Genomic DNA, 27,905 nt, shown 5'->3' on the forward strand with positions numbered 1-27,905 from the left:
CTAAACTATTATTGACCTTATTAATGAAAACCACCTCTACTGCTGCTCTTTGGTTTTGTGAGTGTACAAAGTTTTGTGAGCCACAAAATCTCTGTTATGACAGAAGTGAACTGTGAAAGCATAACTCCCCACTCAGAAGGCAAGACCAGCCTGAGGCCCCAGTTAGTACTCAGGCAATTCTGTAGTGCTATTTCTTGTGTAAATAGAAGCTTACTTGAACTTGTAGAACTTGGTCTCAGAGAAAGCTACAAGCTTTCATATTCATTCCTGTATCCATTATGTTTTTCTTTCATAGCCTAAATGTGTGTGTCTAACTGAATTCCTTAAAAGTGCTTCTTGTCATCTTTTACAGGAAGTGTACTCAGTGTACAGAATACTGACTGGAATCTTAAATACTGGAAATATTGAGTTTGCTGCTATTTCTTCACAGCACCAAACAGATAAAAGTGAGGTTCCTAACCCAGAAGCCTTAGATAATGGTATATATCTTTCAGCATTGTCAGTTCTGTATATGCAATTGGACTCTATTTGTGACAGTCTCTAGCTCATGGTAGCAGTTGGTCAATGCTGGTGGTTTCCAGCGCATAATCACAATTGTATGTCTTTTTCCACTGTCTTTTAGCTGCAGCACTACTAAGCATTGGGTCAGAAGAACTTCAAGAAGCCCTAACCTCCCACTGTGTTGTCACACGGGGCGAGACCATAATCCGGACGAACACGGTGGACAAAGCAGCGGACGTGCGGGATGCCATGTCCAAGGCCCTTTATGGCCGGCTCTTCAGCTGGATCGTAAATCGCATTAATACGCTGCTTCAGCCTGATAAAAATATATGGCAAGTTACACATCGCTGAATCCTGTGTACTTACTGGGCATTTGTCGGATGGCTTCATCCATTTGTATATTTGTGATTTTGCAGAAAAAGTGCTGTGTTTATTTTGGCTAAGGCTTCAAAATGGCTTTCATGCTGTGATACTGAATCCTGTTTCCAGGACATTAAGCCCATCATTTTCAAAGAGCTGAATAGAATTTAGCTACTGAAGTCAGTGGAAGTTGGGTGGTTAAAGTGCTGTTCAGTTTTTTTGAAAGATGCTTCCTATGTAGTGAACATGAAAATCATACAAAAGGCTGATAAATAATTGAAGTACACTGAAAAAAAATCAGTACACCGTCCTTACAGTCCCCCTACTTTTATAAGCAAGCAATGAATGCTGATTTCAGATTATTACTGTGCTGCTATATGAGATGTGATTATTTTTAAATTTTACAATTACAGAAACATTATATTGTGTCCTTATGATTTCATTGCCAGGTACTGATCTCGCTGGTTTGATATTTGAAGAAAGTGTAGAGATTTTAGAAACAAGGAACCTCTCAGCAAATGTGAAAATGCCTCTGATCTGAGATCTCTACTTGCTTCTTCACTATGTCATATAGACATGTTCTCATCCATTTCATGCAGTTCTGGTAGTGACTGAATGTACTTGAGTTAGCACATGGACTCTTAACAGTCCAGCTTGTAGCAGCAGCAGATTTGGTAATTATCTTTCTCAGTGAGTGTAGCAAAAACATTAAACCTTGACACCTTTTCTCTGCCTGGAGGAGCAGACAGTAGATTTTATTTGGGATCTGCCTACTGAAACCCCTTATTTCAATATGGCTGCTAAGTGTCTGTTACTCTGTACCTATGATTTTCCAGTCTTCTTTGTGGAAATCTGCAAGAAGCAAGTGGAAAACAGAAGTTTTAGCAATGCTGAACAAATGCACAAGGATTCTTAGGTTCAGACACACTTTTCCTCCTTTATTTTTGCAGCAGAGTGAATCAGTTATACAAACTTAGTTAGCAAATTTATCTTTATTTTAACTTGGTGTTGCCCATAATGAATTTTGTTTGTATCTTCACGTGCAGCAATGCTGAAAGTGGAATGAATGTTGGGATACTAGACATATTTGGATTTGAGAACTTTGCAAGAAATTCTTTTGAACAGCTGTGCATAAATATTGCTAATGAACAGATCCAGTTTTACTTCAATCAACATATTTTTGCACTGGAGCAGGTAAATTCAACTCTCTTGAGGTCTAGCTGAATTCAGCATCCTATCCCATAATCATATTCAGGACTACTTTATAAATGAGTATGTGATTTAAATGTGAGATAATGACATCATTCTGTTAAGCTTTGTAAATAATGTTGCTGAGGCCTACAGAGCATTGCTGTGCATTGTAAATGCTCTAATGATGAGGTTGCTTTTACTGTTTCAGTATTAAAACTGTGCTGGTGACTTTTGTAGATGGAATATCAGAGTGAGGGAATTGATGCCACTACAGTGGAGTATGAGGACAACCGTCCACTTCTAGATATGTTCCTTCAGAAACCCATGGGTCTCCTGTCTCTGCTAGATGAAGAAAGTCGATTTCCTCAGGCAACAGACCTAACTTTAGTTGGTATGTGCAAGTAAAACTCTGGGAAAGATCTGGGAAATGACAAATGCATTATAAGTGCAATATCATTCAATTCAATTCAAGTTTTCCTACCCTAGTTGTCCTGAGGCTGTGTCATTTCATTTGATGTTCTAAGTATATTTTTCATTGTGCTTCATCATTTTTCTCTTACATGTTCTCTATCCTTTTCAAATTGGAAAAGTTGTCTTAAGTATCAGGTGGCAAGGACTTACTGTTTTTTCAGTCTTACAAGAAAATATCCTGTGTCTTGTCCATGTATGTAGCATTAGTGTTGAAAATAAAATTTAGACTTCCCAGGCTCCTAGGCCCATGTTTATCCAATTAGAAAATACTGCTTCACTCCAGATTACCTCATAATAAATAGGAAGTGTGTGTTATTTCTGGTGTGCCATCTGGCTGAGTATTTCCTTGTTGTCATACATATTTTACATATATTTTGACAAATTTTAGTACCAACTTTAAATACGCAGCACATTCCATGTTTAAAGCTGTTGTGTTGCATATATTTACTAGAGCTGCATTTTCCCCTGAGATATGAAACAGAGTTCCATTTCCTTCAGTGGAATGTGCTGCAGAGACCTAAACTGTTAGAGAAAAACAACAGTTTCCAATTATATTGTGCAACACATCAACACATGTACAAGATTTTTCACTATTGCTAGGCTGAGGTGAAACTGGAATTCAGGTCACAGACAGAATGAATACTATGGTTTCCTTCTACTCCTTGTCTTGGTTTGAAACACCAGTGTCTGCCAAGGAAGGCAGGAACCTCCTTTGGAATGGAAAATATGACCCCTTTCTCTCTGAATTATTATTATAACTTTGAAATTAAGAGGCTTTCAGGCAAAGCTATGGGAAAAAGAATAGTTCTTTATTCATGTATATATCCACATGTAGATATGTGTAACGAGACAAACAGCCAGCAACTCTGGCGGCAGCGGCAGCGAACCCCAGCAGAGCCCCGGGGCCGCCTCCTCTGGGCTGCGGGCACCTCCCTTCGCTGCAGTTCCGCTCACGGCCGGCAGGGGCGCTGCTGGCTCCGGCCCGGCGGGGCGGGTGCGGGGATTCCCGTGCGCCGGCAGGGGGCGCTGTGGCGCGAGCTCGGCCGCGTTTCCCTCATGGGGTGATGGCGGCGGGCTGGGTGGTGAAATGGGCTGCAGTGGCGGCGGGCTGGAACCCCAGAGGCGGGGACGCTCCGGGGTGGACCTCCAACACTCCTCCTTTGAGTGCTGAAGTTGTCTGCCTCCCTATTGGCTTGTACAAATCAGTTAATACTGAATACTGAACTTCTACTTCCAGAGGTACTTTCCCTTGCCCAGTGCTGCTCGGCCTTCCTGCTGACCCGTACACAGCACAGCAGGATCCGTCAAGCAGACAGCAGAGTGGGATATTGTGCCCTGTCCAGGTGTGCCAGACAATCACTAATTCCACGACTCCATCCCAGCCTCCATCCCAGAAATTCCAAACTTAGTTATTTTTGCTTTAAATACAAGCTCAATTAAGTCGTAATAGAAAGAAAAACCTAACAAAAAGTTAATGGATTCTAACATTAGAAAAAATATAATATTTTTGGTAATATTTTCTGACATACACAGGATGAGAGAGAATTTTATCAATTGATTCTGGTCTCAGGTCTCAAGTTGCTTGTTCGGGTAAATTAGTATAAAAGCAAGTTTCAGAGTATAAACACTGATTCTTACTAAAATGTGTTCCTTTGGATCCTGCTTCTTTCCAGGGATGTTTCCTTGACTCAGCAGGCAGGAATTGCTACCTGGCCCTCAGTGCTGGACAGACAGCACTAATTTCATTACAAAATATTAAAGAGCCTACAAAATATTACAGGGCATAAAAGATATTTTTCTTAGAAACTTGTGTTCCTTCTTCTGTCAGCTCTTTAGGGGTAATCACAGGAAACATAAAGTCTCCTTAGAAGGGGTTTTATAGAGAAGCTTCTAGCTTCTTTTTTTCTCTTGTAGGCCAAAGGTACATGAGGGACAATTCCAGACTGAGCACATAAACATACCCTTAAAACGTGATGCACAAAGCTAAATGATTGCAGAAAGGAAGATAGAGAAAATACAAATAGTAGATATTTAAGTGACTGTGATATATGCACAGTTTTGAGTGTATGTATGTATAAGAAATAAACTCACCCCAAACCCTGTATATACAGAATTAAATTCATTGCAAAATATGATAAATCTTCACATCTTCTCATTGGGTCTTCTTGCTTAATATTTTTTCATGTACAAAGGCATCCACAAACAGTGATTTTTAAAGGCAGCCTTACTGAGCTAGTTGAAAATGAACTGTTCTATTCAGATGTGACAGCTTGGTATTTCTGAGCAATCTGATAATATGTGTTTATAGCAGTTCTGACTTCTTGAGCAGCAATTTAGCAAGTTAATTAGAATGAAGATTGTAGTTAATCACTCTGTCACTTAAATCAACATCTTTTCTCAATGTCTAGATAAGTTTGAAGATAACTTACGATGCAAATACTTCTGGAGACCAAAAGGAGTGGAATTGTCATTTGGAATTCAGCACTATGCTGGAAAGGTAAGGTCATGTGATTTTTGTTTTGTTCAGATAATCGTGGTATGGTCATCACTTGTTTTTATCCAAAGTTTCTTCTTTATGGGTTTTTTTCCTCATTTTAGTTGCAAAAATGATAAAGTTTATGTAAACATACACTCTACAATGAAACTTTTATGTGTAGCAGTCCATTTTGGAGCCTATCCTTAGGGCTCTTACACAGATTCTGTAGACAGTAAGCATCTTTTTTCTGCAAGAAACCTGGCCTCAGAAATGCCAGTACTACAGTCTCTTCAAAGGAGGGACTCTGTGGAGCGAGGGAAGGCTATGTGCTTGGTAACAGCGTGTGAATGCCACAGCACTTCTGTATGAGAGTGTCTTGCAGAGTGTCATGCAAAGTACATGCATTAAAAGCAATGTAAGCCAGTGTCTGTAACAGACCTTAAACCCCTATAGAGTGCATTGGGAAGACTGGGACTTGCAAGCAGAGGTGTTTTCTTAACCTTTTCTTAACCTATCTTTTGTTCTCAGAGGTTCATATTCACGTATTATTTTATATGGGGAGTAACAGTCCAGTTTTCACCATAACATGAGCTTTGCTTGCAGTTTCAGGCCCAAATATTTGTTCATAGACAAAATCAAAATACCCATGTTTTATAAAGTTATCGATTAGGTCTCATCTCTGGATCATTATAAGACTCCAAAATTTTAAGATGTATTCTAGTAACTTTGGTCAGGCTTTCTGTCTTGTTAAGAATAACTATTAAAATTCTCACAGTTTTAGTTAATTCTTTGTACCCACATGGTCAAATAATAAAATACAATAAAATAATAAAAACAATACTGGCCATTTTTCTATTGCCAGAGAGCATTAAATTTCTGTGTAAATTAATGGACTTCAGGGAAATTGGGCTGGAGAGGAGTATTGCAAGGGATAATAAAACAGCTATAAAAAATCATTGCAATTAAACAAAATGAAAAACTAACTGATTCTTATATAAATACAAAAATCCAGGCATTAATTTCTAATCAAAACGGTTAAAATAATTGACATAGAGGAATGTTTTGTTGTCCTAATATGGTTTCCAGTGCCATGAGAACCTGATTTTATGTACTTACACGGTGTCCAGCTTATTATTGTTCCTCCAGCAGATCTTCTTATAGACCACAGGTTTGATGCAGAAACCAATAGAAAGTGACCACCTGAGAACCATTTCTTACATCACAAGTAAATGATCAACTGAAGCTTTAATGAAATATCTCTGTTGTATTGCCTCATGCATAGAATCATTTGACATGGCCAAGCACAGCACAACAGGATTGAAGCCATTTAACCCAATTTGATATGCAATGGCATTCTATGAATATAGATACTCTGTATAGCCAGTTTGCATTCTGAACACACTGCTATGGTTCACTTTCAAGACCTTTGAAGGTATTTCATTTGCTTGTCTGACCAAGCTAGCTGGTCTACTTGGTGATTCTGACCATTCACATTTTAAAAAAACAGTAGGTTTTGTGTAATCCTTTTCATCAAAATTTCTGATTCTGTTTTCCCACACTAGGTATTATATGATGCCTCTGCATTCCTTGAGAAGAACAGAGACACTCTTCCTGCTGACATAGTGGTGGTGTTGCGAACTTCAGAGAACAAACTTCTTCAGCAACTTTTTTCTAGCCCATTAACTAAAACGGGTATGTTCTGCAGAGCTTTGCTGACATTGTAGCTTCTTCAGCTACCTGTTCCTCTCAAATTCTTACTTGATTCTGGACAATCTTTTTTCAATTATTTTATCATATCTCCTTTCCAGAGTGTTTGTTCTCTGATTTCAAGATTTAATTTCCTTTCATGAATCTCGTGCAGCAAGATTCTTCCCTGACTCCAGAGAAAGGGAGATTATCAGATGTGTAGGGCAAGAGGTCATTCTCAGAGCAGGATAAAAATATGAGAGTTTCTAGTTTTTAGTCCCTTACTAAGATCAGTACTCAGATGGTAGATTCTTGTGTACCGTGTCTTACAGTTCATAAATCATGTGATGTAGATCAAGGTGTTTTGGAGGTAATATCCATCTATTTAGAAGCACTGATGTAATACAGTTTCTTACAAATTATAAAAGCTATATACTAATAGGCTAGAAGTAATTCCGTTGATTTAAAGCTTGTTGACTTTGACTTGCATGAAAGTGCCAGATCTGTAGCTAAATAAAACAGCAAGATGAAGTTTGATTACTCCATGGATGGGTGCCAGAATGCCAGTACCATATGCAAATGATAGTTCTGCAGTATCCATACAAACAAGCCAGCAAATGAATACTTCTCTCAATACTTTTAAAGCATCTTTTTCATAATGGGTGAGAAAAGCATGTAATCCTAAATTTAATACAATGGGAAAGTATGTAATACTAAATTTAATACAATAGATTGCAAAACTATTGTGAGCTAACATATGGAGATGAGGTTGAATGTTTAGGTAGAAATACTTGGTAGATGCATTAGATAGTGCTGGGTAGGCTTACTGTACATTGGCTGTAGATGCAATCCTATGCCTGTGCAGCAGTTCTCTGCCTTGAATTTCTTGACTGCCAGTAACCCAGTTGTAGCATCTCATGATGCATATAACCTCTCTTGACATTTCTGTGAAGAAAAAGAAATCTGAAGAAAAACTTATTTTGAGCTTTTTTTGCACATGTAAAACTGATATCATAATATCTATTTATATACTGCAGAGGATAGGTTCCTGTTACAGGGTAATTTTTCCTGTAATTGAAAGACTTTCAACTACCCCGCCTTAAATTACACTTTCAGAGGTCCCTGAGAAGTGAGGATCCAGTGAGGAATCTGCTTCTCCTTTCAGCTATAATGAGTTTAGATGGAAAGGAATATAGTTTGTGATGGAGGATTGGTTTTGCCCAAGTGGGGAACAAAGGATCTTTCTGTTGATTACTACTCTACATTTGAGTCTGTGTTGAATTGATAAAAGAGATTCTGACCAAGCAAAGCAAGAAAGAAAGCTCATACATGGTCAAATGTGCCCCCACACCCCTCTTTACAAGCTGTTTTATACCTTGGAGCTATTTTCAGAATGAAACTAATTAGGTGCTTTGTCCCAGTTATCAGTCCAAATTATTGCAAATATATTTTTTATTTTATTGCTATTTTAAAATCATAATGCTGATGTCTTCATGCAAATTCATCTTTTTCTGGCCTTATAGAGTTATTATCAGTAGCAGCAGCACTCAACTTGAGTATTTTGGCTGAGATGCATAGAAGGTTCAGTAACAGATACTTCTCATTGCAGTTAGTGTCAAGTTACCATGCTAGTGTATTTTACCTACTTTTTAATTGAATGCTTTCTCCCTCCATTTACCTTTCTGTGAAGAGCACACAGCAAGTGAAGTGCTTTCTGTATTTGTCAAGTTGGTCCTGATAAAAAAAAAATATTGTGCATATGCTTCTATGCATGGTGTTATAAGAATAGCTTAAAGCTCTTATGTAATTTTTATTTTTTAAAAGCCTTTGTGGTTCTGCTCTTTTTTTCCAGCTGTCTGATGTAATTGACATTCACATCTTGTGTTGGGGCCTCTGTGTTCTAAAATCAGATTGTTGCCAGGTTTAGTTTTGGCAGCTTGCAAGATAAATGAAAGGTTTGGCTGAGAACAGAAGGCATTGCTGGCAATTCTACTTCATCTGCTTAGTGAAGAAAGATAATGCTATTCTTTTAACTTTCTACAAAGATGCTTTTGTAAACAAAAGAATAGTGAGTGTGTATGTATCCCATTGTACTCTGTCCCTGTCTCTTAGCCCTCTTCCCTCCACTCAACATGTGCTTTATTCCTAAAGACAACCAGAAAAAATACTGATTAAGATTCATAATCTTGGGACAGCTTTTGATCAATTACTGACTAATTACTGACTATCAGCAAAAGTTAGTAATTTACATGGAAGCCATATTCCATCTTTCCAGGTAAACCTGACTTGAAAAGTGCTTTCTGGCAGTATGTTTGGTGTTTTGTTTGAAGATGAGTGACAGCACGTTCTCACATCTGCTGGCAGCTCTCTCTGGAACGTGCAGTGTAGGTGGGTTTTGCCAAGCAGCGGTCTCCCATACGCGTTGCAGCCACTGGGTGGTGCTATCCCAGAGGCGTGAGGGAATGCGAGACTGAAATTGTGGGACTGACAAGGACTGAAAATGTAGTTCTTTAAATACCAAAAAGAACAAAAAGATGCCTTTCCCACCCTGAGATGATCCTCTGTTTGAAGTATATTTATATAACCGTCCTATCTTCCCCTGTCAAAAACTGAGCAGCATCAAGAAAATAAATACTAAAAAGCTAAATTCTTTTACTCATTTAAGATCATGTTAATCCTTGTAATTTATCAAGTACACTTATCCCTTCTCAACAAATGCTTCTATTTCACAGTAGCAGTCTGTGCAGTTTAAAGGGCCAGAAATTAACAGCAGGACATTAAATATACATTTGTAATAGTAATTTATTGTTAATAGAGTATGCAACTACTCATATGAGACATTGGAACTTAAACATTCCGGATCTAATTTTGTAGCATATACAGCTTGTTTTTTCATCTTTCAGTGGAAATTTAGTCATGTTCAGTATGTTTTGAAATCTGCACTTTCTAGGGACCTTTAACTTCAAAATTGAATTACTGTATTCTGATTTAACCTAACAGTTCTCCGTTTGCTTCCACATCTGTCACTTTTTTTTCTATAGACATAGCTTCTTGTGCTGCCACTACTGTAGATGAATATGCAAGTTCCCATTTAGATAGACTGTATTCCTGATTGTCTCTGGGTTTAGTTTATCACTGTTGCTGGTAAATATTAGAGAGAAAAGGAATCACATGAAGTAGAAAATAGAGTCCCCTTGTAAGAATAGAGGATTTTTGTTGGAAAAATTAAGGACAGCCTTGATACATTCACCATTGAGGAGTCAGACCATTTTGCTCACTGTCCTGATATCCAATAATTTTTGCAGCATCACCTGTAAGGGGTGGTACTGTTTGGTTACTTGGGCAAAGCACCCCTGAGGGTTTTTGAGACTGCAAGGTTTTTATCTTCTTGGGAAAGCTGCATCACAAGAAGATCTTCTACTCTTGAAACACAATCTCTGCAGACTTTTGTCCTTGCCATGACTCACAGACCTTTAGAAGTTTGAGAAAGTTATCTTCTGCAGGGAGGGGAAAGGGAAATCCTTCAGCCTTCCCACCAGAAGAGCAGAGATATTGCAAAACATCCTTGTCCCTGCTCTGAGGATCAGTAGGTTTTTTTGGCTACAGAGAAGAAATACAAGCAAGAGAAGAAATACTACAGCACCATCATATCTAATAATTTTAGTAGCATTGGGTATTGCTCACACATGAGGGTAATGGAGTATCCATTATATCCATTATATCCATTATATTACATATATATCATTGCTTAAAAACACTCCTTGTATGTGGTGCCTATATATTTAATCATAAATATAATATATTTTTAAGCATAAATATAATTCTCTGTCACAGATAATTGGGATGAGAGTTTTCACAACTGGGATGAAGGGTTTGATTAGTCATGTTTTAACAAGGTAATTTTTTGTCCAAAGTAGAATTTTTTCCAATCACAAGTTATTTATAATTCACCTGTCTAGAAGTCATCTCCCCTCCTCAATAGTGATTTTTAGTCTGTGTTCTTTCTGCCTTTGAGTCTCTAATCTTGCTTACAAACCTTAGATGAAAAGTAATCATAAATAGTATATGTTTGTTTACCAAACCAAACAACTAACGGACCATGTGCTAAGAGAAAATGTGAAAAAAAATGTTTCAGGTTAGCTTTATGCGCACTAAAGAGCAAAAGAACTATTGCCTTTTGCAAAATCACTTTAGAGAACCGCTTTTCATCACTTCTTGGTGACAAGAGTACTATCTTTAACTTGTGTGTAACTTGTGTGTAACTGTGATAGTACATGATTCCTCATGAGGAGTCAGAAACCAAAGGCAAGAGATTTTCTTGCATTTCAGTCCCATGAACAGGTACTACTGGGAATACATGAAGTGTAATCTTGGCAAGTCAAAATCATATGTGCTTTGCCACTGTTTTCAGTAGAACCTAGTAGGTTTGAGCTGTAATGTTTGTTACTGTGCACTCCTATTGAGCACAGCCCCTTGCTCTAGCAATATGTAGTGGTAGGTCTCTTGGTTTGGTGTGTGTCATTCACTGAAATGCAGCATGTTTCCATTTGGGTTTAGTGTATTTTTTCCTCTGATTGCCATACATCACAATAGAACCAAAAGCTCAAGTACATTTTAATTTTACTAATTTATTCCACAATAAGATCTTCTTATAATGGTACTTTTGTGTTAGTATTTTCACCTTCAAGAGATCAGGCACTCTTAAGTCAAATGAACTGGAAACAAAGTCATTGTAATTGCAGTATCTCTACTTAAAAATTAATCAGAATTTATATTTTGTAAGAATTTTAGTAAAGCGAATGGAAGCTGTGTATTTGACTCAGGACATGGAGGATTTCATACTTCTAACTGGTCTGTAGTTAAAACCACATAAATAGTTTTTGCTCTGCTGCCAGTGAGTTGTATGCAAAGAGAGGTTTTAAACCACAGCTGTGCAGTGTAACAGTCATGAACTTTACTGGGTTGCAGATGTGGGACTTCAGTAAACTCAATTAATTGTAGCTTAACTGATTTTGGGAGGTAGAGTGATGAATTACTTTTTAGAGTTCTGCACTTGAGCATTTTACAGCTCAGTGTTTATTTTTCTTCATGTCCTAAGGTTTTGCATCATAGGACAAATGCAGTACAGATACTCGTAAAACTTGCTAGCAATAGGATCCAAAAAATGCTCTGAAATAGCCCTAAAATTGGAGCTCATCTAGAAACAGAGCCATCTATCAGATCAAAGTTAAGGGCTCAGTCCTGCTGAAGCTTTATATAAAGCATAACAATTATTTACTGTTGAGAATTACTTCCTATAAATAGTGTCAGTGAATCTCTGGAATTGCACATGGCAGTAAGCACGACAGCTGAGAACTGTCGAGTTAGATTTACCACAGCTATGTTTGGTAAAGGGTGTTACCCAAACAGAATTATGCTGGTTTTTAATCTGAGACTTCACAGATTATATTGTACTGAAAATGAGCAAGGGGGCATAGATTTTTTTTGTCTCCAAGTGCTTGCAAATTGAATTCTAATAAAAGTAGAAGTGGACAAGTTTAAGAATAGATCTAAATGAATTTACTGATTTGATTTATAATAGATCAATCTCTCTAGAACAAATCTTGAGAATGGTTTTACTTTACCTTTTTCTCAGAAGAGATACCTTTCCCAATTTTCATGTTTCTGGCCTAACTTCTCAATCCTATAATAAACATGATTTCCCAGTAGTGCATAGTAATTAATCTTAACACTGCATTGTATACTAATTAAACTCAAAATCTATTGATATTGAGGAAACAAAAGGTACATCACATAAAAGATGTTACTGTTTTTAATATTAACTAGTAGACTGTGGGATTTCGCTGTGCAGCATATACAGAATTTAAAGAGAAAATATTCAGAGAGCATTATACCAACATTTGAATGAGTAGTTTACTTGACAGTTTTAATAGGCACTGTGTGCTGTAAGGTCAAACTATGTCAAAGATGCTCAGTATGTCATTGGAAGCATTCAGTGGCTCTGAAGATCAAATCCTAGAAGAGCATTATTTTTAAATTTCCTAGTGAGTTTTCAGAGCAGATAACTTTCTTGAATATTCAGATAATCTTACTCGTATGAATATCCATGATGTTTTCTGGTGTGTCCTTAACAAAGAATGTGCCTACATTTCCCACTCCTTCAAAATAATTGCATTAAGGGATTAATATATCTAAAAGATGAATGCAGTGGGTGGAAAATAAACCTCTGGGTCTGTGCTGAGGCTTGTATATTCATTTCAGAATATTTCATGTAGTCTTACTATGATTTTGTACTTTTATCATTTTCCTTTATTCCTTCACCTTACAGCAAGCTGTAAAGGCCAGTACTGTACTGAACCATCATTATCTATTATTATTGACTTTGTCTTCTGTACTCCAACCTGACTTGTCTTGATGCAGGAGTGGTTCATTCAGCTGCCTGGATAGCAGGTCACAGTGTGTGACAAAGCAAATGTGTTTGTGGATATTTGTATGAATGAGTATTTATTTCATTAAGAGCGGAGATACAAATATAATTAATGTTTTGCTTTACTGCAGAAGTAACTGGTTTTGTATCAACTGTGATAATACAGAGAAGTGCTGACATCCAGGGGAGCAATGGTTCAGTTGAGAAGCCTTTGTGACTTGATTAAATTAGTTGTCAACATCAATAATACCTAGATTTCAGAAATGGGAAGGTCTGGGACTCTAAAAGTTCTGTAACCTTGTTTAATATTAAATTAACACTTAAAAAAGACAAGTTCTAGCCTTGAAGTTTCAAAACCTGATTTTGACATCATTTTTTAGCCTGTCTAGCCTTAGGTACTTGATGACCGGGGATAGTGATAGTCATAGTGAGGTCAGAGAAAATGTTCCATAATTTTTTCCATGTGCTTTCATTTGCATCTTTGCACCTGAATTTTGTCACTGAATTAACTGGGAATCTTCACTGGCTTTAGTAGGATTTTGACCAGAGTGTGTATTTATGGAGCAGCTTCAGAAGCAGGTCCTGAGTGATGAAATACATACTCTAAAATTTCTAACATTGTATGGAGAATTAACATACTCTGGATATACAAGCAAAGGGCTAGAAATCACAGTTCTTGACTTCTCTTGGATTTGCTGTTTATTTACTATTCTTGTAGAAACTTAGTTTGGCCTCAACTTAAACTGAGCACTCTGAAGCTTTATAGATAAAACAATAACTACCATGTTCTTTATAATCATACTTTTACTTTTCTGGATAAAACATCTATGATTTGGGGGGAAACATTTTTTACATAAGCCGTTGAGGCAGGCATGTTGGGGCAGTTTTGTGCTCTCCTTGGGCTGCCTTTCGCAACTGAAGTTGTCTTTGGGCTGTGGGCTTTGTGGTTTATGAGATGCTAACCCTAGGCGTAACCCTAACCCTAGCTCCAGGCAGAAAAGCAGTCCAGGCTGAGTACTGCCTCCTAAGGAAAAAGCTGTTGAGGCAGGCATGTTGGGGCAGTTTTGCGCTCTCCTTGGGCTGCCTTTCGCGGCTGCAGTGTGCCTGGGGCTTTGGGCTTTGTGGTTTCCGAGAGGCTAACTCTAGGCATAACCCTAACCCTAGCCCCAGGCAGAAAAGCAGTCCTGGCCTACTGCTGCCTCCTAGGAAAAAGCCGTGAAGGCAGGCATGTTGGGGCAGTTTTGCGCTCTCCTTGGGCTGCCTTTTGCGGCTGCAGTAGGGTTCCCGGGCCTGTGGGCTTTGTGGTTTATGAGATGCTAACCCTAGGCGTAACCCCAACCCTAGCTCCAGGCAGAAAAGCAATCCTGGCCTAGTGCTGCCTCCTCGAAAAAGCCGTGGAGGCAGGCATGTTGGGGCAGTTCTGCGCTCTCCTTGGGCTGCCTTTTACGACTGAAGTTGTCTTGGGCTGTGGGCTTTGTGGTTTCCGAGATGCTAACCCTAGGCGTAACCCTAACCCTAGCTCCAGGCAGAAAAGCAATCCTGGCCTAGTGCTGCCTCCTAGGAAAAAGCCGTGGAGGCAGGCATGTTGGGGCAGTTCTGCGCTCTCCTTGGGCTGCCTTTCGCGGCTGCAGTGTGCCTGGGGCTGTGGGCTTTGTGGTTTCCGAGATGCTAACCCTAGGCGTAACCCTAACTGTAGTTCCAGGCAGAAAAGCCGTCCAGGCCTAGTGCTGCCTCCTCGAAAAAGCCGTGGAGGCAGGCATTTTTTTGTAGTTTTGCGCTCTCCTTGGGCTGCCTTTCGCGGCTGCAGTGGGCTTTGGGCTGTGGGCTTTGTGGTTTCCGAGATGCTAACCCTAGGCGTAACCCTAACCCTAGCTCCAGGCAGAAAAGCAATCCTGGCCTACTGCTGCCTCCTAGGAAAAAGCCGTTAATCATTGATTCAGCTGGATTACACAGTGAGTAACTACCAGGAATGCAAATGAGAAGCCAGGAATGCTGACTAGTCCTTTTTGAGATCTGGAGACTACTTCCAAAGTTCAACTTGAAAAAGAAAAAAACCACATTTCTTCTTTGTGTGTGATGTAAAGACTTTCAAAACTTCTCCTGCTTGGCTTTGCATAATAGAAGAGATGCAGTTCGTTGATAATATGGTCTTTCTCACCCAGCTGAAATGAGGCATCAGTGAAGAACATTTTTGCAGAGATGTGAGATCTTCTAAACAGCTTCAAGACAAAGGGAGGTTTGCTGAGCATTGACACTAAGCTTAGCCAGGGAGTGCATAAACTTTGTGCTACTACTTCTTTTTCCCTTGAAAAGTCTAAGACCATTTCACAAACTTTTGAAACTTCTCAAAGCATTAAAGAGAATGCTTTCACTTAATTCTTAACTTTATTGAACAGAGGCAAAAAGAGAAACATTAGGGCTGACTGACTCCTCCATTGTCGCAGTGAGTCCCAGAGACCTTAGTCTCTGATCCATGTGCATAGGTAGGAGCCTTAATTGTTCAGAGGAACAGTCCCATTGAACTGAAGTGCATGTGAGTAAAATGAAACATGTGCATGTTAAAAAGATGAATCCTAACTTTAGCCATTAACTTTCTTTCCCCTCCCTCAAAAAAAAAAAAAAAAAAAACACTAAAAAAAAGCCCAAAAACCCCCAAAAAACCACAAAACCAACAACCCCCCCTCCCCAAAAAAAACCCCACACCAAAAAACCCCCAAAAATTAAATCTCCAAAACATAAGACAATTTTGAGAGGGTTTTATATGACTTAGTTGGTCCAATTTATGGACTTGGATTTAATGCAGGTAGCATTTGGTCTGCAGAGTTGTAATTTGTATTTCATCTAAAGTTTTGACTGTATAATTGGTGTGAAGCTGGATTTGAAAAGCACAGTGCAGTCTTTTACCCTTTAACCAGTTTAACCTTTCAAAGAACCCATGACAGTTCAAGCTACCCATGTTATTACCTATAAACATTTGTTCTTCAAGTATAGATGCATTTCACAAAGTGGATGAACATTTAATTATTTTTGGTGTGTTAAGGTATAAATTACCTTGTAAATGAAAATCAAATGCAGGGATAGGTGCCAAATTTTACTGACTGTGAACACCATGCTAACCCTGGGTGAAACATTTCTTATTATGTAGACTAATTTTCAAACCACATTAATCTGTTCATTAGTTTTAATGGCTTAGACATGTTGAAGATTGGTAGTTACTTCTCCTGAGCATGAGCTACATGGGATATGTAATTCAGAAATTTTTATTGAAGTATCATTTTGTGTTTCAGCTGAAAAAGAAAATCCTAGTAATATTTTTTCCATGGATTCAATGTAATGCTACAAGTAATTACATAGGAATTCACTTGACACATGAAATAAGCACTGGTAAGAATCCATTCCTAGAAGGAAGTAACTACTGAACAAAGGCACGATAGGTAAAGCATTTCTTTTTTTAAGTGGGCACTGAACACTTTGGGTTTTTTTTTTTTTGTTTGGTGGTTTTTTGTTTTGTTGGTTTTGGGGTTTTTGTTTGTTTGCGAAGTCATTAAAGATTTGTGATTAATTAAAAGGTTTATTTATTTGCTTGGCTTACCAGATCAGAAATGTTTAGATTTAGTTTTACATGAGAAACTAAGGGAGACCTCAGGGGTATTAATTATGAACCCTAGAAACCTAATGCCAGAAGTGAGCATGGTGAACCTTGAGCAGCTATAGAACCATTCTAAATTTTATTTAATTATTAGAGTTTTTAAAGTTTTTACAAAATGCAATGAAATTTTAGTAATTTTAAACAGTCTGATTCAAAGTCCTTTCTTCTTCCAACTCTCCTCTTTTATCATGTGTTATCACTTTTTCAGTGCAAGCTTTAGACTTGCTAATCTGAAACTTAGCCAAAAACAACCTTTCCAAGCTATTTTAGCCCAAAAAAAGGCCCAAAAGAGTAATTTCTAACATACAAAAATAACAAAATTGCAACTGGGAGAAAAATTATTTCACCATCTACTTGTTCATTAAAGTCCTCATTTTAACTTTGGAGAGATACATGTACTTACAGTATGTACCATGCATGTGCATCGATATTCAAGATTTCCCTAACAGTTGTGGTTCTCATTAACATACATAGTATAACAGCCTACAGCAGTTTCCAAAGCAGTGGACATACCTTGTGTTCTGGACCATGATTTAAACTGTCAGGTAACATATGATTTTAGATCTGGAAATGACATGCCAGTTGAGCAGTATTGTGTCAATACCAATGCCAGCAGCTTAAAAGATAAATACTTCTTTAAATGAATTCAGAATGTTGGAATGAAGAGTGCTGTGTTTGAGTGCTGGCCTCCAGATTATTTTCAGGAGTTTTGTATTGTTCTTGTTCAGAGGAAACTAAGAGCAAAAGTTCTGTTCAGTTGTTACAGTGGACACTGGATTTGCTCTGCTCTCTGAGGGAATTATTACCAGAATTTGGGTTTCTTTACCAGTGATTTGGTGTTCTTGTTTTCATTTTTCCCATCCTGCCTCCTTGCTAGTTACGTAATTCACAGTTTAGCAAAGCTCGAAGACTGTTTAGAGTTACTGCCTTTCTGTAAAGCTAACAGCTAAACACCGGAGTTGATGCAAACAAGTCATTTAGCATCTGAAAGAAGTGTTAACACTTTATTTACATTTAAATTAAAATAGACACTTATTTATGTGTTCTGGTTCTGAAAGGTGTGTGGTACATCTGCAGAGGCCTATTGTTTATTCATGCTGTAAATCCTTTGAAATGTGTTAAAATGCTTCCCACTCATTATAAAAATCCTGCCACCCATGGATTAGGGCTTTGATGTCACCAATCCTGCTTCAAAGGGTTCTTTCAATGCTATTAATCACAGTTTAGCCTCTGAAGATATAGCCAGAGAAAACATTTGGACATCTTGTGCTAGACTTGCTAAAACTTTGAAATATACAGAGTGTCTTGCATATGCAAGTCCAATATCACTTCCTCTCTCTTCTCCTAGGCTTTATTTTTAAAAGCTATTTTGTGATGACTTTGGCTTTCTGCAAGTACAGAAGAACAAGTTTAGGACACGTCATACCTTACATTTTAAAAAAGGCCCTAGTCTTTCGCTTGACACCACAATATATTTTTGCCAGGGAAGTTGAGTCAGTCTTTAAAAACCCGGAGTGACAATAAGATTGATAATTATATGTCAAAAGGTCAAAAAATGGTGCTGTCTTATCATTTTCTCATCTCTCTTGTTAGTTTGTGAGTTTAAGATACTGTCTTAACACTTGAGGATCCATGTGATTTCATAGAAACAAGATTGATTCTGTAGTCTTTTTGCTCTTTGAAATCTCTCAATGAGTCCCAGAGAAATTGATTACTAGTGATTGAGCTGTATGCCTTTGTGCTGTCATTGTTTTCATCAGCTCAGTAGCTAAGGTCAGTGACATACCACCTTATCACTGACTTTTTCCTCCCCTCTAAATCAACACTGCACTCCGTCATGCCTGTGCTGAATGCTCTGCAGGCACAGTTGGTAATGAGGGGGGTGTGGAAGAAGTGTGGGTGTCTGCTATTTTTAGTACTATTGTAAAAACTGATTTTACACAGGAAAAATTTTTCTCCTCTAAGCTTCTTGAATAGTTTTTGCAGTATGAATTTCTTTCTTTTTGAACAGGTAATTTGGCACAAGCAAGAGCCAGAGTGACAGCAGCATCTCGGTCTCTGCCTCCACAGCTCAGTGCTGGGCGTATCAAGGTCAGTAGTGCTCCCTTTGAGGACAGGCCGTTGTTTATAAAATACTGCAGTGAGACTGTGTACACAATTCTTAGCTGATCTGGATATAGAGTAAGGTTCTTACCAAATAAGAGTCTGCCTTTACTACCAGTAACATGCACCTTGTCTTGGAGCATGGTTTCCAGTTTTAGTGATGAACCTATTGTAGAATTCAGTGAAGAATCAATTTCCTACTGATTAATCTTTAAACCTTTAGAGTGGAATCTGTTACATTGATATCAATAGTCCTCTTTATTCCAGAGGTAAAGGTTTTCCTCTGACAATTTTGATCTAGAAAGAGATCTTATTAGGTAAAATTTGAATAGTGTATTTTACAGTATGAAAGGTAAAATAATTTTTTTAAAAAATATATGTTTCTTTTTTATTCAACTTGGAAGTGAAAAACCAGGAGATGTTTGTGACTGGTAGATAACTGGAAAAAATTACTCAGCAAAACCACTATTCTGTAAAAAGAACTGTAGAATTTAAATGCTGCTGAATTTTGCCATGAGAGTATGTGGCATAACTGCAAAAAATGGGATAGTTTTATGGCAATTAGTAGGATTACAACTGAGTACACTTACTTTGTGAGGAAACCTGTTGTCCTTTGAAGCTGATGGTACGTACACTCCCTGCCTGCTTCCTACATGGTACTAGTCAGAATTAGCTTAGTTAAGATTTGGGGATTTGGGTTTTTGTCAAAGCAAACAGTAATAAATTTTTAAAACAAGAGTGGTAACAGCAACTTTTCAAAAGTCTACAAAATTTTATGTTTTGGGTTTTCTATTTCTTTTTGTTATCTTCTGGTATTTGGAGCTCAGGCTCAAACATCAGTGTGGTGATTTATGTCATCCAGATGTCTATATCCTTCACTGTACCTGCAAATACAGATGTGGATTTCAGACTGTTATTTCCTGTCTGGTGTAAATACTTTCAGTGCTGAAGGGTGGCCTTTCCAGTTTTCTTGTGTTACGTACACATTGTCTTCTACATCCAGCTATATTCAGCACAAGCTTTCTAAGCAGGATTTTATTGATACAGCAGGATTGTAATAGAGCAGTTCACTTCCAGAGCTTTACTAAACACTGTCAGTTAATGAGTACTGTTTGAGTAAAGTGGACTTTACTCATCCTTTAAACTTTTTAAAAGGAACTAAAAGAAAAGACATGCAGAAGTGCAACACTATTCAGAAAATGTTAATTTCAATACTTTTTAGATAAAATAAACTATTTCTTAGAATTTTGTAAAGCACCTAATTAAAACAATTTCAGGAAACATATTTTCAATTATTATTTTAAAATTAGTTTTAAAAAATCTAAATGTAATAATTTTGTTTGGAAGTTTTTTATCATTATTTAATTGAAGAGGGTTTTTTGCTTAACATATTTTTTGGTTTTATAGTATTTCATACCATGCCAACAGCAGGTGTGGTCTATATGTGGGAAGTCATAATTTCAAGTGACTTCATAAGGTGACATGATGCCATAAATCATTCTTTTAATATTGTTTCAAAACTATTAGAAGGAATCTTTTTAGTGATGAAACAGTTTGACTTTTGTAGGTCAGGCTGTTTTCCATTACAGTTGTAATTATATGAATTCCTATTGTAGGTCACTATGACTGTTATGTAAAAATGTGACTTAATAGTTGAAATATCTTCATTTTTGTTTAAAAAGAGAAGCTAGTGATTTAAAATATGAGGTACCATGACATTCTTATTCTTAGATCATGACATTCTTTTTATGCTCTGTCACTTTCTAACAAGCCAGTTGTGAGAAGGGCTATTGTCTGTTGTACGTGAGGTTTTTGCCCTACCATAAAATTGTGTGGCTTCATAGACACGCAGTGTTGTACATTAATTAGAGACAAAACTTCTTCAGGGTCTGTCAGAATTTTTCTGATGAAAACTTCAAACGTTTCTTGTCAAAAAGATTTGGAAATTTATTCCAGTTCTTACATATTGCAGAGATCTGAATTTACAACTTCATTCATAAGAAGAGAAATCTAACAATACTGCTTTCAGCCTAATTTTCTGAGAAAAATTCCTTTACGTCTCCTCTGTGAGCATTTCTGACCATCTGTCTTTCTGTGCATTCATTCCTTTTGCTGCCCAAAAAAAACCTCAAACCAAAACAAAACTCTTTTAAACCCAGCAGCCTGTTGCAAGCCACATTTGATAGAGTGGCAGTCCCAAGATAGCAAGATTCTATAATTTTGGTGAAAATAAGCAGCTGTGAAAAGGAGATGATACTGCCCTTTATTGACCAGCAGATATATGAGATATGAATATAAGGGATTGTGAGTGGTCAATCTCCAACAGCATCACTGAGTCTCTGCTTTTCTAGACAGTGAAAAATCCTATTTAGAACCTCATATTCATTGGTGTTTGGGCTCAGATCATTCCTTAAGCTATTTACTCTTGTTCTATATTTGATCTTATTTATAATTAAATTGTGTGTCTTTTAACATTAAATATTACCAGTTATTCTGAACTTACTGTCAGTGCTCACTGTTATGGCTTGTGTCTTCTACCTGACATTTACTAGAGATTTAGATAACAATCCTCAGAAACTAGGTGTCTTTCCAAGAAAATCTTGAAACATTCCCAGATCCTTCCCCATGGGCATGCCTGCTGTTTTGATTAGTTCATTGATATTTACTTTGTCACATAACCTCTTAAGATATTTGATGTTACCTGTGCAGATAAGGCATTTTTCCTGGAATGTATTACAAAGTGTTCTGTTAACAAACTGCATCTCTCTTTTTTATTCTTTTTTTAATGTATACCAGTGCATGTATGCCACTCTGGGCCAGAACATCAGATTGCAAAAGCATATTGAAATTTTTATGGTCATCCTTATTGAACTTTGTCTTCCTTTGTGCCATCTGTGTTCTGAATCTTGACCTCACTAGATTTCTTTTGATTTCTTCCTCAACATAAAATCAGTTTTTTTATCTATTATTACTTAGCGCTTCATTTCCTTTATATTTTGCATGCAGTCTCCTAAATACCTCCTGAAGGTAAGAGTCTCAGTTACTTTATTGAGAACTATAATCTTTCAGCAATTATTTTAGTGTCCAGAAGAGTGTTCTTAAGTCAGTGAGTGCTAGAAATGATTGTATGGAGCAAAGTCCGGGAAGTGTAGCCCAGGTGCTGACAACAGCATTATCTGGTTTATACAAATGCCACCTGGTCAGAGCAGATGGTAAACTGCCCCAAAGTAAGTGAATACTAAGATGCTGTTAATGCTCCGTGCAAACAGGATGCTGGTTAATTTTCTTTAATTTTGTTGAGCTGTAATGTAGCAACGCAATCTGCTTGTGATGGGTAACCACAGTTATACTCATTCATAAATTCTGGTTTCATTTTGATACAAACAGCTGTACTAACAATATAACTAAAGTCTATAAGGAGCAGTATGTTCATTTTCCATGTTTATCCTCTAAAAATAACTCTTCTGCAATGCTGAAAAAGTGGTATGCTGTGGCAGTTTGGCAAGATAAGATTGCTGAGATTCTTGACAAGAAAATGGCAATGTAGAGTAATTAATAGTAACCATAGCAGGAAAAGGGAACAGACGTAGATGTTCTGAGACTACCTACTTTGTTTTCCACTCATTATCCTACAGTATTTTTTCCATACATGAGCAAAATGAGGCAGTTCAATTTACTTCCTGGCTATTACAAATATGATAATTCTTCTTATAGATACAAGTCCTGTTGGAGTTCATTGTAGTGGCAATAAAAGGAATACCTTTTAGAAATCACTTCCTAAAGTATTGCACCTTGACAGCTGTTTCACTGGCTGAGTATTGTACTATCATAAATCTAGAGTGCTCTTACACCATGAAAAAAAATTCAAAATGCTTAGAGACTTCTCCAAACTCAGTGTATGTCCTGCATCTGTTATAAGTTGGCCTTGCTATCTCTGATGAAGTATTCTGAAGTACTCACACCTGAAGGAATGACACTAACAAAAACTGAACCCAGCTTTCATAGGCAAGGTGGGATGGGTCTGCAGTGTTTCTGGAACAGTCCTAACATCAGGGTTTTGTCTTCCAGGTTGACACAATGGAGGTTATGCGGCATCCTGAGGAAACAACTAACATGAAGCGGCAAACTATGGCTTCCTATTTTAGGGTACAAAAATTAAAATGAAAACAATAAGACCAATGGATATATGTAAAATATTTGTGGGATAGTAAGATCAAAGAGCAATATAAGAGAATATTTTTATTCTGTTACAAGGCCTCTGTAGATTAATAAACTTTTTCTTTTGCTTTTTTCTCTTTGTTTCCTCCTACTTGTATTTTTGTTATTTCATTGAGTACATTGATAACAGAATCTAGAGCCCAGATTACTTTCTGTCTAAAATGCTAGAGGTCTAGAACATGTCTCGTTATAAGCAGAACACCAGTTTTGTGCAAATAAAACAAATGCTATCACTAAAGTCTTCATATTTTCTCACAAGCTGAGGCATACATACCTTTAAAGATTAATATTTTTCATTAATGCTAATAAGTAAGAAGCAGTCCGTCTTTTGGAGGTGGTATTGTAAATCATACAGGTTTCCATTTTATCAGTAGTAATCCTGTCTGAGGTATTGCACATTCTGCTCATGTGTTTAAATCAAACAGGCAGGGAAAGGGCATTGAGAATGTTGGAACTGGAAGCTTAGGAGTCAAGAAAGTGCTAGTCTGAGACTCTTGGTTACTGTTTTTTTCTTGCAGTCATTGCAAAGTGGAAAAGTTTTTAGTAGTTGGCTCTTGTGCTGCACTTGTGCCATGCAGAATAGGGAAATTCACAGAGTTCTTCTAACCAATGTGAGTCAAAGCTTCAAGCCGTGTAGGAATACCTGATCAATTTGTCTTGTAGAATAGTGTAAGGAAGGGTATAGAGGAAGCTGGTGTATACTGAGATGTTGCCCCAGTGTGGAGAGGGGATGCTGGCATTCAGACTTGTCATACAGGTGTGCACTTTTAGAATGTTCTTGCCTAAACCACACAAATGTCAGCTCTGTAGGAGCTGTAAAAAGAAAAAAAAATGTAATGGGGTACTGCAGCAAGGTGACATCAATCAGCTTGGAATTGTATGTGATTTTGAGATACATATGGTTATATGAGATTGAACATAGTTGACAACACATACTTATTGTGCAACAGCTTAATGAGGTGAGTATGGAGCAGGAGTATCAGTATTCAGAGAAGTCAGTGGAAAAAAATATATATGCTCTGGACAAACATTTTTCATTTTAGTTTAAAATGAAACAGAGTAAATTGTTTTGCATGTCTAGGGATAGGAAAGAAGTAATGGACCTACATTTCAGTAGCAAGATTTATGTTAGATGCTAAGAATTTCATGAATAGTCGTGATAATATAGCAGTTGAACAGATTTCTAGGGAGACTGTGCACTTTATATTCTCAGTGATTCTGAAAAATTAATGTAACAGAGATTTTCCTGAAATGTCAAAGATGCATCTAATGTTCTCTGTGGACAGGGCACTGAACTGATGACTTCTTGCAACCCTTTCCTGGGTTCAAAAATTCATTTGCTGTGAATTTCAGTGATTGTTTCATGGTAAAGCTTGTATTTCTGTTGGGGATATTTGATCAATCAAATGTGTCTACAGTAGAATTATAGTTAGGACAATTTTCAACTTTATTTATTTTTAATGGACATTCTTCAACTATGGAAATGTGATATAAGGAGAAGAGAAAGGTACAAGAAGTAAGAGATCAGATTCAGAATATTTAAATTTTTTTAAAAGTGAAAATTTTTAATAGGTTCCACATTTCAGCTGGAATCTTAAAAATGAATAAAAAGGCAATGTAGATTAACATTGCAGATTAAAATATAATCAAGCACTACAAACTGTTTACAAATAAGAATCTCCTGCTTAAGTCATTCCATTGCAGTTTTTTGTCAAGTATGTGCATCTTCTTTATTTTCCTCACTAGTATTCCCTCATGGATCTTTTATCCAAAATGGTTGTTGGACAGCCTCACTTTATCCGCTGCATTAAACCCAATGATGATCGAGAAGCACTGATGTTTTCTCATGAGAGAGTTCTGCTGCAGCTACGATACACTGGAATTCTGGAAACTGTCAAGATACGTCAGAAAGGGTATTCTCATCGCATCCTCTTTGAAGAGTTTGTAAAAAGGTAAGACTTGTATAACAGGGCTGTTTTCCTAATATTCTGTTTAGTAAGGTATATTCTGTGTTTAAGTACAGAAAGTTCTACAAATGTTGTTCATAGGTATGTGGCGTAGGTGTGTGGTCTCAATGTCTAATGAGGACAGGGACTTCAGAGATAAAGACTACAAGAGATATCTGATCTCTAATGGGAAACCTGCGGTGAGCACAAATACCAAGCCTGTCCCCATGGTTCTCTCTGTAGAAGCAACAAGTGGAAATTATGCATCCTGCTCAGATAATTCAAGGATTTTGGAAGGTCAGTGACCTTCAATCATTATATGAAGCTGAAGGTGCACATGTTTAAGAATGAACTGATATGAAAGCTTCAGATTTAGCTTTGCAGAGTCATTTATCTTAGAGATATAATGAGTGATAATTAGGTCTCTGTTCACCCTAACCCTTCTCATGCCTGCTATTACTGGCTTTAATACATATTCTCAATCTCAAAAAGTTATAAATTTTATTCAGGAAATGCTATTGTCTTCATGATAATTATGGTTTCCTCTATCTTTTAAATGTGTTTTTGTGTAGTGTTTACTGGTTTTCAGTGTGTAGGACTGGCAATTCAGCAGTGAGCAGAAGCACTTCCATTAACCATTTAGGCAACAGTAGGAGCAAGTAGTGAATGGCTAGATCATGGTGTAACATTTTTTTGAACTGGAGGTTGCTTATCCAGACAATATAGAATTAATGAATCTAATGAAAGCAAGTCATTAGCATACTTCAGTGCCTGAAAAAGTTGGGGGGAAGATTATTCTGGGAGGTGTTGAAAAACACCTGAAAGAGTGCAGTCACTGGTCACAGCCAGTGCAGCTTCATGAAGGAAAGTCTTGCTTATCAAACCTGATTTCCTTTTATAACAAAGTAACCCACCTGGCTGACCTAGGGAAGAAGCCAGCTGATGAAATCTTCTTGGATTTCATTTATACTATCTCTCGCAGGATCCTTAGGACAAAATGTCTAGCACACAGCTGGATGAATCAGTCATTGCAATGGAGGAGCAACTGGCTCACAGTTTGGGCACAAAAGGGTTATAGTGAATGGGGTGACATCAGACTGGGTCCACTCACTCATGGAGTTTCACAGGATTTCATCCTCAGCCATGTGCTCCTCAACATCCTCATAAATGTCTTGGCTGCAGACTGGAAGTGATACTAAGCAAGTTCACAGATGATGCAAAACTGGAAGGAGCTGTTGACTCCTTGAAGTCAGGAAGGGACTGTAGAGAGACCTCGACAAAATTAAAGAGCTGGGCAATCACCACCCATATAAAGTTCAGCAAGGGAAAGTGCCAGGTTCTGCACCTGGGATTGGGCAACCCTGGGTGTACGGACAGACTGAGGAATGAGGTGCTGGAGAGCAGTGCCACAGAGAGGGACCCAGGGGTCCTGGTCACTGGCAAGCTGGATGTGAGTCAGCAGTGTCCTGGCAGCCAGGAGGGTCAGGTATGTCCTGGGGGCATCAGGCACAGCATTGCCCGCCAGGCAAGGGAGGGATTGTCCCACTCTGCTCTGCTCTGGGGCGGCCTCACCTTGAATACTACGTGCAGTTTTGGCCACCACAATATAAGGCATTCAAACTATACAGAAGTATCAAAAAGCACAACAAAGATAGTGAAGGGTCTTGAAGGGAAGTCGTATGAGGAGCAGCTGATGTCACTTGGTCTTTTGTGACCTTACTAATTTTAGTAAGGTCACACCATTCTAGAGCACATTTAACAGAATAAATTTTGTAATCTTTAATAAATTTAATCAATTTGCAATATCCTGAAGCAACTGAAAGCAGAATTATTAACCACAACTTTTATTCAATTTACATGTTATTGAACTAAGATTAACTCCACAGGAATTAGTGTAAATTGAGAGGAAATTAAGCCTTCTCTTATCAGGAGTTCCTTTTTATTCAAAAATGTGCTGAATTTGAATACAGCCTTGAAAACTAATGGTAATAAAACCAGCATTGACCGTAGCTTTCCATTCCTGCAGATAAGAGCTAGTTGTGGTTAACATCTTGTCAATTACTCCTCAAGTTTTTAGTCCAACTTGATGTAATTTGTTAAGAAAAGAGTCAACACAAAAAGGGAAGGAGAGGGGAGTAGATTTAATTTCCACAATAGCAAAGAAGACTTCAGAGTTCAGAATATATGTGAGGGCGGGAAAGGAGATGTTCTTGTTCCTTTGTTCAGCTCATGCTTTATTTTAAAACAATTCTATTCTTTTCTCTTTTGCTCTTGCAAATAAAATCAAACAATACTTTATAAAGCTATCAGTGAAACAAGAAATATTTTTCTTCAACTTACAGCTATGACTAGTCAAGTGTTTTTAGGAACTAAGTAGTTGAATACATAAAAATGTTTGAGAAAACAGGTCAAATGCTAAACAGATTGGCACTTCTTTGTTCATAATCAAAAAGACATTAGGCAAGTATGAAAAAGAGTTTCAAAATGTCAGTAAATGTAAGGATATCAAAGATTTTTTTAAGCCAGCAAGTTAATTGGTATTTTGATCCTTTTGAGCAACTGAACAACAAAATGGATGAGCAAGCATTTTTTCTCCCTTGATGTTATTAAACAAATAGGTGTGCTTCTTATCTGCCTGTTCAATAATGCTGTTTTGTAAACTCTTAGCAGGAAATATGAGGACAAAACAATCAAAGGCAGGGAGCAGACCCATTCAGAGTTTATCAGGTGGGAGGTAAACAAAAGATAAAGCTCTGCCTAATGTTACTCTTTACTGTCTTCTGTTTTCATGCAGAGCAGATTATTTGCAAACCTGGATGTAGTTTATTGGGTTAAAAAACAGATGGTGAGGAGAGGGCTTAATTGTAACTCATTCAC

The 27,905-nt window shown here is 37.5% G+C and overlaps 1 protein-coding gene across 1 annotated transcript in view; it reads left to right on the top strand.

Moving 5' to 3' along the window:
* MYO3B (myosin IIIB) overlaps window positions 1-27,905 on the top strand; it is a 173,754-nt gene that overhangs the window by 83,603 nt on the left and 62,246 nt on the right. Inside the window, exons 18-27 of the mRNA XM_030241751.2 lie at window positions 353-479; window positions 623-833; window positions 1,908-2,055; window positions 2,290-2,443; window positions 4,932-5,020; window positions 6,562-6,691; window positions 18,773-18,852; window positions 21,871-21,891; window positions 22,933-23,010; window positions 24,829-25,034. Of these exons, the coding sequence (XP_030097611.2) occupies window positions 353-479; window positions 623-833; window positions 1,908-2,055; window positions 2,290-2,443; window positions 4,932-5,020; window positions 6,562-6,691; window positions 18,773-18,852; window positions 21,871-21,891; window positions 22,933-23,010; window positions 24,829-25,034 (1,244 nt within the window). The remainder of the gene's footprint in view (window positions 1-352; window positions 480-622; window positions 834-1,907; window positions 2,056-2,289; window positions 2,444-4,931; window positions 5,021-6,561; window positions 6,692-18,772; window positions 18,853-21,870; window positions 21,892-22,932; window positions 23,011-24,828; window positions 25,035-27,905) is intronic.

Source organism: Serinus canaria, chromosome 7 (assembly GCF_022539315.1).
Source record: "Serinus canaria isolate serCan28SL12 chromosome 7, serCan2020, whole genome shotgun sequence".
Classification (NCBI taxonomy): domain Eukaryota; kingdom Metazoa; phylum Chordata; class Aves; order Passeriformes; family Fringillidae; genus Serinus; species Serinus canaria.